Source organism: Magallana gigas, chromosome 8 (genome assembly GCF_963853765.1).
Source record: "Magallana gigas chromosome 8, xbMagGiga1.1, whole genome shotgun sequence".
Classification (NCBI taxonomy): domain Eukaryota; kingdom Metazoa; phylum Mollusca; class Bivalvia; order Ostreida; family Ostreidae; genus Magallana; species Magallana gigas.
Window position 1 is genome coordinate 30772411 of NC_088860.1, and position 11062 is coordinate 30783472.

At 35.7% G+C, this 11062-nt stretch overlaps 2 protein-coding genes across 2 annotated transcripts; both read right to left on the minus strand.

Moving 5' to 3' along the window:
* Positions 1-434: 434 nt before the first annotated feature.
* LOC105325453 (uncharacterized) lies at positions 435-4123 on the minus strand. The gene is made up of 3 exons (XM_011425025.4): positions 3924-4123; positions 3380-3569; positions 435-922 (listed from the first exon to the last, which is right to left on the minus strand). The coding sequence occupies exons 1-3, from the start codon at positions 3985-3987 to the stop codon at positions 787-789; spliced, it is 390 nt and encodes a 129-aa protein (XP_011423327.2). The 5' UTR covers positions 3988-4123; the 3' UTR covers positions 435-786.
* Positions 4124-5327: 1204 nt separating this feature from the next.
* On the minus strand, positions 5328-10837 carry LOC105325451 (uncharacterized). Its single transcript, XM_034473972.2, has 10 exons — positions 10708-10837; positions 10419-10534; positions 10155-10309; positions 9770-9919; positions 7452-7581; positions 6750-6872; positions 6416-6530; positions 5885-5953; positions 5694-5794; positions 5328-5497 (listed from the first exon to the last, which is right to left on the minus strand). Exons 1-10 carry the CDS (start codon positions 10801-10803, stop codon positions 5377-5379), a joined length of 1176 nt encoding a protein of 391 aa, XP_034329863.2. The 5' UTR covers positions 10804-10837; the 3' UTR covers positions 5328-5376.
* Between the last annotated feature and the right edge of the window lie 225 nt (positions 10838-11062).

An 11062-nucleotide genomic window follows, 5' to 3' on the forward strand; every position in this document is an offset into this window, starting at 1 on the left:
TACTCATTTCCTAATTTTCATATCAATTTTTTTCTAACTTCCAAAAAAGTGTGTGTGTGGGGGGGGGGGGGGAAGCCAACTCCATTATAATTAATTTTTTTATATGTAAATTTTAAAAAATTTGTTGCTGCGAGAAAAAGTGGGGGCCAGGCCGCCCCTGCCCCCCCCCCCCCCCCCCCTGATGCTACGTGCCTGGACCGCACCTTTACACCATAAAATTGGTGTCCCTGCGTTCCACTTAAAAAAATAAAAAAATAGAGATGAGTTTTTTTTCATTTTATATAAATATATTCATCAATTATCAAGTACAATTACCATTAAATAAAGAAATATTGATCAACATAATAATAAATAGGAACAATCTATAATAAATACTATAGTACAACATCTTCCATCTCGCCATGGCCAGTTATTTCCTTCAAATTAAAACTACCCAATATAATTCAATCTATTTCACTCAAACCGTCAACGTGACGGTACATGAAGTACATTTACATGCACACAATTCAAATTGTACAGGTGTATGAACACTAATTATTAAAACTTAAATCTAAAATGGAAGAATAAAATACACATGTAAATACACATGTAAATACCTAAATACAGTTTCGAGAATTGAAAGACATTTTCGTGTCCTAAGCCGTGAAACATTATCATATTGCGCATACTGTCTTTACCAGAATGAGTACAACTTTACATATGTTCTGTAAATAATGTACACAAACATGAGATAGTTCAACACATTGTTTAAGCAAACACAGACGCTCGTGAACACTCGGGCTTCTTCTATATGGCGTATTTCTTCATCAGCCGTTTCCGGTCCTCGTCCTTCACACAGCACGGACCTCGGCAGCAGCAACAGCACAGGCCGCAACCTGTCAGCACAAAGATGATCGCGATGGCGATCAGTATCGGGGCCCAACTGGAAAAAAAGAATGAAATTTAAAAGATTAAAAAAAGAAGCAAATGGAGACTCCAGATTTAATTATTTTTTCCACAGGCGTTGTACGTATTCGGAATAAGATTTATTTATATGTGTATATATAAATAATGTTTATTTAACATTAATAAGCGCAATTCCTCCCCGAACCAATCATTGTCTCAAGTCATGGTCCGGAGTCTGCACAGCTCTCTTCTATAGATGGGAGAGGATCGTACAAACTGGCCGTGGTTTGCGACGATGAGGGCCCATTCACATATATCTTTCTATTCCTTAATAAAGCTAAATAAATACAGCTTGAACCATCTTCGCTAGCCAAGGGTTTTCGGTCCACTTTGCTTCGCTAACCAAGGGTTTTCGGTCCACTTTGCTCCCCATAAACCCTTGGCGGATTTCATTACGAAAACTCGGTGACAAGCTCCGTTTTATGATTGGCTGCAGCTGCGAGTAGCTGATCCAATCGCAGTGCTTGTAAATGTAAACTTTAAAAGAACTTTGGTAAAACGTAAAAACATTCGGTGCTTTTAACAAGTCGAGGCACAAGTTCTCGAGTACAGTGCCTCCCCAACGATGGTCTTACCAGATCGCTTTAAAAACCTATACATTTTACTGGGATTATACATACACCAATTCTGCAAACTTGTCAAGGCTCGCGTAAATGCATGGGAAGTAAACATGGCGAATGTGTAGAAGTTGCCTATCCTGTTAGTATATTCGTTTGCTTATGGTTATTGCTTTTAAAGGTTCAATGAGCTCTGTTTTATTTTATTTGTTTGGTTCACATTATTCACGACAACGATACCTGGTTTTATGGCATAAAAGCTTTCATATAAATCCACGGGCCCTGGAAGTTATTGTAAATATATTGCATGTGCATGTATAAAAAAGTAAGGGTAGGACACTCTTTTTGGGGCGAAATCGGGTTTGACGAATTCTGGGCGTTGCTCAAACGAAATTTCGCGATAAATCGTTCAAGTATACTTTACTTACGACATATGTATACATTCGTTCCGCTCCAATGCTGTTACGTCGAAGAAAAAGGTGTTTTTATACATCCAAGTGCCTAAGAATTTCGCTAGACTGGTTTACATCCGGTTTAATCGCAGTGAATCGAAAGATAAGTTCTGATTGGTTAATAATAAAATAAATCTGCTCGTCAATAAGGTGGCGAAACTGATAACAATTTATGGTGAGTATGTATCAAATGTTTGAAAGGAGTTATGCATATAGATACTGGGTAGTTTGGCCTTTCAACAATGAAATGCAAGAATAATGAAGAAGATTGACAAATATCGATAAGAAATTAAAGAATTTATTTCATTATTGACCAATCAGAACTTACCTTTCAATTTACCTTTCGATTCACTGCGATTAAACCGGATGTAAACCAGTCTAGCGAAATTCTTAGGCACTTGGATGTATAAAAACACCTTTTTCTTCGACGTAACAGCATTGGAGCGGAACGAATGTATACATATGTCGTAAGTAAAGTATACTTGAACGATTTATCGCGAAATTTCGTTTGAGCAACGCCCAGAATTCGTCAAACCCGATTTCGCCCCAAAAAGAGTGTCCTACCCTTACTTTTTTATACATGCACATGCAATATATTTACAATAACTTCCAGGGCCCGTGTATAAATCGGCGACTTTTTCACTCCCGGTACAGATCCTTACAAAACACTACGAATAAAACATTCCGTGCTTTCCCATGGTTATAACTTTATTCGTATTTAATAGCATCGTTAATTATGTTCTGATATTCGGTAGTCAACATGTTTTCAAGTTGTATTAATGCCGTAGTGTATAATAAACCCGTTGTTTAATTCGATTAAAATGTAAATATGCAAGGGGCGCAACTCAAGTTGCTCGCTAGATAGCGCCACCACATCACCGAGTTTTCGTAATGAAATCCGCCAAGGGTTTATGGAGAGCAAAGTGGACCGAAAACCCTTGGCTGGCGAAGATGAGCTAGAACATTCTTAGTCGACATTCAGGGTTAGCCGGTGGAGTAACTTTGCTAACATTGAGATAGGGAGGGGTGGGCGAGAATCGATTTTCACTGTTAACATGTTCACCCACTATTTTCCCACAATACTTGTTTTTGTAATAATAAAAGATCACCCTATACTATATCCTGAAATGTTATTTTTGAAACAATTAAGTGCTTGTACTTTTTTCTTTACTGCCATTTGATCTGGGAAATGGGGGGGGGGGGGGGCTTCGGTGGTATCTGCCCCCGTTGTATCTGCAAAGTTTATAAACTGACCTCGCCCTCCATACTAGTAATGTATACAACATTGTTTTCGCCTTTGAGGACAATTTTGTGCTTTCCACAAGTCTTGTTGAAAAATTGGGGCCTGAATTCTTTTTAAAGGGTGTGGGAGGTAAGAGAAGGAATTGAATCCGCCCCTTAATTTGCGAGTGTGTGTGTACGTACACATTTTCTGGCGCTGAGAACCATTGTCTGCAGAAACTGGATCTGTTTCCCTCTCCTGCTCTCTTGGCACGGTCATTGCAGCAGTATGGTTGTTTGTCAAAACAGCAGTAGTCGCTGCACCACACTGCTTCTTGACTCTCTGACTCGGTGTAGTGGGCCCTACAGCACTCCCCTCCCTCCACCGGGGAAACTACAAATACACAGAAACACGTAATCTATCTTTACAGAGACGTAAATCTTTAAAAACGAGCAGAGATTATGAGTCATCTTGAAACTATGTGTTAATACAGAAACATTGTTTTGATTTAGTAGCATGAACTATAAAGTTCTTCGCGGTTGAATTACCGAACCATAGGTATTTGTGAAAGTTAACTTGGTATCAAAGGTATTTGAGAAATGCAGTGGTGCGTGAAAGCGACCGAAAATAGGCAGCTTTTCTGAGCTAGCTGTGTGTGTTTACACTTGCCGACTCTATAAATAATTTTCCATTATTAAGCGTAAACAAGACAGCCAAAAGCTTTAATATCGCTATAATCAAACTTACCAATACATTGAAAGAATATAACAAATCCGAACAAAAACAATGGAGATACGGCACGTAGAGACATTTTTGTCTTCGCTATTAAAACACAGCAACTGGGAGATCAAAGAGCCATGAATGAATGGCCCGGAGTGTAAAGGTGCGGATCCTAATCGCCTATCCCCGCGAGTAAGTCGTCGTGATAAATGAAGCACAGTACAGGCACGTGTTTAGCGTTTGCAGTAGTGATACAGTAGTGATACGAACTCCTGTAGGCAGGTGCTCGCTGTCTGAGGTAATCGGTGTTGTCATCGGGCATGAATCTGAAACACTCCCCACCCACGCAATAAAAAGTTAATCGTAAAGGCAGCAGCCGGGTAAAAAATGTGGACTCGTCCTGCTAATACATTACACTAAATATAAGTTTATAAAAATTATAACTTCTTTAAATCTAGAGAAGAAATCAATTAACGCTCGTCTCACGTTATATTAAATGTTGTTTGATGCTTTGAGAAAAAATAAACTACAATTAAGACGTTAATCATGAGAGAGAGAGAGAGAGAGAGAGAGAGATTTATTTATACGTGTAAATATTGAAATTGATAGAAATATTGTTACAAGTTCAGTGATTGTTTACGCATTACTCCCCAAATCAAGCATCTTCGCTAGCCAAGGGTGACGATCCGCTCCTCTAGAAGAAGAGCGGATGGTCACCTCTGGCTAGCGAAGAGGACCACACTCTCTTCGAAGTGAAGTGATAGAACAGATCGATACAGATAAGGAACACTAATTAATACTTAATAGAGAGGTTTAGCAAACTAACGTGTATACGCGTACGTGTACGTGTAGAAAGGAAAATATGTGCAATATACGCCATCAGTTTGTGTAATGACGAATTTCTACACGTATGTACCCGAATGAACATACGTGTAAATTGCAAAGTATCCGTAAGATCGAACTTGTAGCTTCTGTTTCCCTGTTGGTTACTTAAATTAACAAAAATGGTTTTTTCCTTAATAAGCCTGAATATTTAATGCGAATACTGATATCAACAAACATAAATTTTCATTAAAATTTAATATGTTATTGAGCTCTTCCTCCAAAACATGCAATGGCTCTGTTATTTTATTCATCTGTGATAAATAAAAATATACATTCAGAAACGATGATGAATAATAAAATAAACACATGCAGAATTCTCAGTTTTCGATTGTGACTAAAATTATCAGCTTAGTTGGAGAGGATATCTAGAATTACATTAGAACATTTACACGTACAGGTACTATTACAACTGCTAAACATGAAAAGTAATTGAGCTGGTACGCGTAGTTCTCACTTGTAACCTACACGTACAAGTACACGTGCCCATTGGTCTGCTAAACCTCATCAATTAATGCTGAGAGAGAAAAAAAAAACAACAACACCAAGTATTTTTTATTTTCATTTTTATTATCCATGTATTTCCCTCACAAAATGATTAAACATCGTACGATCGAAGGAGTTCGGACAGTTTATCCATTCCTTGTTCAATTTTATCGCGAGGAATGACACTGATGGAGACGCGGATAAAATTCTTGTAGTTTCCACTCATCGACGCTCTAGAAATTAAAATATAAAAATTTTATGAAATGTACGAGTCCATTTTAACTATGAAGAAACAACAGAACACAACCCGCATGCGCAAATCTAGAGTACAGTTCAGTACCTCCTCCCCTAAAAATTTAGACTTTTTATAAAGTTTCACCCCCTCCCTCAAAGAAAATTCTGGATCCGCACGTGTTCTGCGTCACTTACTGTGAACCGGCCATAACCAACACATTCTCTGCTTTGGCCTTTTCTTGGAATTCCTCCCCGTTGATATTTTCTGGAAGTTTTAACCATAAAAAGAAACCACCCTGTAAATAGAACAAATTTACGCTAGATAAAAGAAAAACGCCCATGATCGATTTATTATGTCATATTGATGAAGAGAAACAATAACCCACCTTGGGCTCTATGAAAGAAACAGGGGTCTGATTTTCTCGAAGTCGGCGACAGGCTGCTCGGATTTTTTCCTGAAAATTATATGATGCAGTAATTATAACACCCCTTTTAACCCGCCTGCCCACAGGCACAGCACTTAGCTGGTACATGCATCTAAGTACGTGTTACGTCAGCCCATGCAGTAGAATGCCAGGACGTATATATATATAGGTGAACGTCTAATTTCATAAACTACACGGTATTCGAACTCGTATAATAAAATTTAGAGAAAATCGGATGCAATGAGTTTACCCTTTTCCATCTACTGAGTACCGAAAAATACATATTCATGCATTATTTACATACAGAAAACATTGAATATGATTTTTAAATGTACAGATACACAGCTGGGGGGGGGGGGGGGGGGGGGGAAGACACAAATGTATACATGTAGGAGTAAAGAGACATGCTGGTAGAATATCAAAGTTTGTCAGAAATTCTAAATTCTCAGACTGAGTATAAGTTGCCTCTAAGTAAATAATCTACTATCATACCCCGTACAACTTCCGCAGCCTGGCTAGATTGGTCTGCACAAGGCCTAGTTCTAATGCTTTCCCGACCACACGGGACACGTAATGGTTAAAGCAAAATCCGCTTGCGGTCGTATAACTGTGTGAAATGGACGCATTAATTGGTCGTTATTGCATGACCATCAAGAGAGAGTATCTTTGAAATAATGAAATGATGTATCATAGGAGCAGTGTGAGGAAAAATCCTTTATATTTTCACGTTGTAAATTTTGAGATTAAAAATATGAGGAATTTTGTATTAACATTAAACCAGTAAAATCAAAAGTTACAATATCACATAAAATGTATAATTACTAACCAATCTCTCAACATTTGTATGATTCGCGGTGATGTTTCAATCCAACCTAATCGCAGCCCCGGAGAAAAGATCTTGGAGAACGTGCAGTTAGATATTGTGTGACCTCTGTAATCCGGATCCTCTCTATAACAGAAATATCAAGTGAATAAATAGATGAAACAAGGTAGAAAAAAATCAATAAATATAAAAATAAATGTAAAATTTTGTCCCTTATGGCATGCGCCTCTTGTACAAATCTATAGCACAAAAGTCCTCACTCCAAAAGCCACTGAACATTGGTGAAAAATATTTTTAAACTGCTCCTTACTACCAAATGCCTATTTTGAAAACGCAAAGGTAACAAAATGACAATCACCTTATAATATTTTACTCAGTTTTCCATCATGTATAAAATAGCTACAGAAATTTTTATGAAATGCTGTATATATGTCAAATATATATGTTTCGCGTGGTCTTATTTCCTTGTAAATATATACAGTTCTGAATTCATATCACTTTCGCAACTCGTTAATCAAAAGGTTTTTATGTACTTTAAAGAACAATTCCAATAGAAAAAAACGTTGATAATTGTCTTGAGAGCGAGCAACCCTTAATTAACTTTGTCGTAAAAGCCCTTCTGGCTTTATTTGATTTGATCACGCCCCGACCGAAATTATCACCTCATGATACTCAAAGAATGATTCATTATTCCTTGAATATTACTTGTTGTCGTAGGCTAGGAGCCTGAGGGGAGGGACCCCATCCTCTGTGTAGGTCAGTAGATCGTATACATCCTCCCCAAACAGAAGTACATCGTACTTCCGGGCCAGATACACGAGGCGCCGACATTTCTCTGGAATTACATTAGACAGAACATTGATAGGACTGTTTTGGAAAATCAATCTGCGTACAGTTTTATACGAAAGACGAATAGGGCCACACGAAAAATATATTTATCTCGTAATAACGAGAAAAAAATCTCATTATTACGAGTTATTTATCTCGTTATTACGAGAAAAGATCTCGTCATTACGAGAAAAAATCTCCTAATAATGAGAAAAGATATCGCTATTACGAATTAATTTTCTCGTTATTACGAAAAAAGATATCTTCATAACGAGAAAAGATCTCGTTAATACGAGGAAAGATCTCGTTATTACGAGTAATTTATCCCGTTATTACGAGAAAAGATCTCGTAATAACGAGGAAAGACCTACATAAAATGGCGCGTTTCATTGTTCTACTTGTACTCTTTGAGTCTTTTTATGTAAAAGGATTAACATATATAATGTTCATTTAATTATTCATTTAATTCATTCATTCATTCATTCATTCATTTAATTAGTAAAAGAAATTTCAAAAGAAATTTCAAAATTTCAGAAGAAATTTCAAAATTTCAAAGAAATTTCAGAAAAAGGAGCAAAGCAGATTTATTAATAAATCAATCGACCAATTTATTAAAATGAAGGATAAATTTTTGTCAGACTCCAAAATGCTAATGTACAAAACAATTATTTTCAATATACATGTAGGTAGTGTATGAATATATAAAACATAATCCAAGGTAAATCCCGTAAATCCATGATTGAAACTGTATAGTTATCTTTAAAGGGACTTAGACACGATTTGACTTAAAATTTTTCAATTTTATTTTCCCATTTTCAATGTTTATGATGATAAATATAGAAGTTTATAATGCTATGTCAAAATTTGAAAGTCAAATATCAAGTTATAAGCAAGATACATAATTCATAATTCTTTGTTTTGTAAACAAAGTTCAAATATTGCCATTTTTACATATGTGTTGTATTGGTGCAAGTTTTGATAAAATGTATCTTTCTTTTTTTTGATAATAGTATTTATGAAGATATTGAATTAGTTTAAATTGTTTTTTAAATGTCATTTTGTCTAAGAAATTGCAATTCTCTACAATACATTTTTTGTCAACAACTATAAGACTTGAGCTTTGTTTACATAACAATCAATTCTTACCTCTGTATCTCGAATGTAACTTGACTTTAACATTTAATATTTTGGTCAATCATATAAAATGCACCAGTAAACCATTTTATACATAAAAAATGAAAATAAAATTTTTGATCTCAAAGCGTGTCCAAGTCCCTTTAAATAATTGAATTCTGGTTGTAACGCGGCATTTGATTGGAAAAAAAATTTAGTAAAATTTGTATAACCTGGTTTGCACGTCACAAAAAACATCACAATGCACCAACGCCAAAAATGTACTAATCTGATTTGAATTTTGAACAGATTAATATCATTTTTAATAGTAAAACGGACTCAATTTGAACAGCAAATTACAGAAAATTAAATTATTTAAGAAATGAACTCAATGTCTACCCAAGTTATACGAGTATAACCTTGTTTGGGGCAATTTACGCTTTTTTATAATCCGCTTATCCGTTTATTAAATAATCAAAATTGAATTAACGATTCTGAAAAGAAAACATATAGACTGAAAAGGTGAACCAATCGTCTGGGAGCTCTGAATCTGATGAACGAGGAACACTTATCATATATATGTATTTTTTTCACAATAAAAAAATCAAATAATAAATACTATATGTATTTTATTATAACAAGATTTTTTTCGTAATTATGAGAAAACTCATAATAACGAGATCTTTTCTCGTTATTATGAGATCTTTTCTCGTTATAACGAGATAATTTACATGAATAACTGTAATAACGAGATCTTTTCTTGTAATTACGAGATAAAAATATTTTTTTGATGTGGCCCTATTCGTCTTTCGTAGTTTTATTTTCCCCACTGTGTTATTGTTGTCTCAAAAAGCCACACATTAATGATTTGCTTCGATATTAAAAAAAATAATATTAATTGAAATGATTTGTTAATATATTTATGCACTTGAACACAACAAAGTATAACAAATTTTTGACGATTTTGTATGATTTGACCATAGAATATCCTTCTCAATATCATGACAATATTGGTTTAAGTCACTGGATGTATGTATACAATAAAAGTGATAACATGAGGCTGAGTTTTAATCTATCCTCACCTGGTGGGAGACAAGACCCCTTGGGATTGTGGTGGACGGTCATCACATACAACATCCGACGGAAGGGGTATTTAGTTTCTGTAGGCGCGGGAGTTTCTTGTAACAGCCTCTCAAAAACATCAAGGTCGATTCCATCGTCATCCGTCTGAACTGAAAAAAAAGAACTTGAACAAACTTAAACAGGAAACGGAGTTCGTCCCAATAATAAAAGGGAGGATGATTATTCATAAAAACACAAGAAAAAGATAACAAAACTATAAAGCATTTTCTTGCAATTGTATTCTTCAAATATAAAAGGAAAGTGCAGTTATATTTAAAAGACCAAAGGGATCCTTTTATTTCATTTCAGGGGTATAAATGAACATGATGATTGAGTTGTACTAACCAGGGATAACTCGGTGTTCATAGTCCCTTTGAAACATCCCATGAGCAATGAAAAATGTTGGATCCTCCACAAATATAGGTGCATCTTTGCTCATAAGTACCGTGGTTGCTAGGTGTATTCCTTGTGTGGCGGCGGCGGTGATGAACAAATTATCGCTGAGATTTAAATATAGATCGTATTAAATAAAAGAACAAATCTCTAAGCATTGGTTCTACACTTTGTTCAACTAGCCGCTCAACCGTTTGATTAGTTGCATTAACTCACCTCTCTACATTATCATTATACTGAATTTTCAAAAATTCTGCCAACTGGTGCCTGACCTCAGGATCCCCCACTGCAGGTCCATAATCAAACAACGCATGTTCGTCGACATCGTTCGTCTGAAAAGTAACCAATTTTAGAATTAAAAAAAAGCAACGAAAACTAAAGAATATGTGTAATTACATGCTTCCATACATTGTAATGTACAGAAGCATAACTTACAATCAATTGATTTTTTTTTTTAATTTAGAAACGATAATGTCATTGAAAGTTCGTAGCGTAGTTTACCTACAAGAAGAGCCTGTGTTGCCTGTAAGATGATGTCTTTACAACCTGCCAGCGATTCTTTGCCAGGTCCACCAAACAACAGATCATAAACTTCCGCCATCTTCGAATCAAATAGGAGAATATTTTTTATATAAGTGTATTTATCGACGAGAACAGCTGATTTCTGTATTTGGTGAAAAGATAAAAAAAGTGTGCTAATGCATGTCGACCTATTCATGATACTACATATATATACATATAGGACGTTCCGTGACCCACTGTACGACACGCTTTTAGCGATAAACGATCCACTCTTCCGAGAGGGGCGGATCGTATATTATTGTTGCACAATATCAATCTCGTTTTGTTTGTAACGAAGA

Bases quoted from the DNA above. Each gene is read 5' to 3' on its own strand.
- LOC105325451 (XM_034473972.2), bottom strand. From the start codon at position 10,803: ATGGCGGAAGTTTATGATCTGTTGTTTGGTGGACCTGGCAAAGAATCG. The intron at 9,920-10,154 runs GTTAGTACAACT...CTTTTTTTTCAG, and splicing joins TGAACACCGAGTTATCCCTG to TTCAGACGGATGACGATGGA. The intron at 5,498-5,693 runs GTAAGTGACGCA...TTTAATTTCTAG, and splicing joins TTGGTTATGGCCGGTTCACA to AGCGTCGATGAGTGGAAACT.
- LOC105325453 (XM_011425025.4), bottom strand. From the start codon at position 3,987: ATGTCTCTACGTGCCGTATCTCCATTGTTTTTGTTCGGATTTGTTATA. The intron at 3,570-3,923 runs GTAAGTTTGATT...GTGTATTTGTAG, and splicing joins TATATTCTTTCAATGTATTG to TTTCCCCGGTGGAGGGAGGG. The intron at 923-3,379 runs GTACGTACACAC...CTTTTTTTCCAG, and splicing joins TTCTCAGCGCCAGAAAATGT to TTGGGCCCCGATACTGATCG.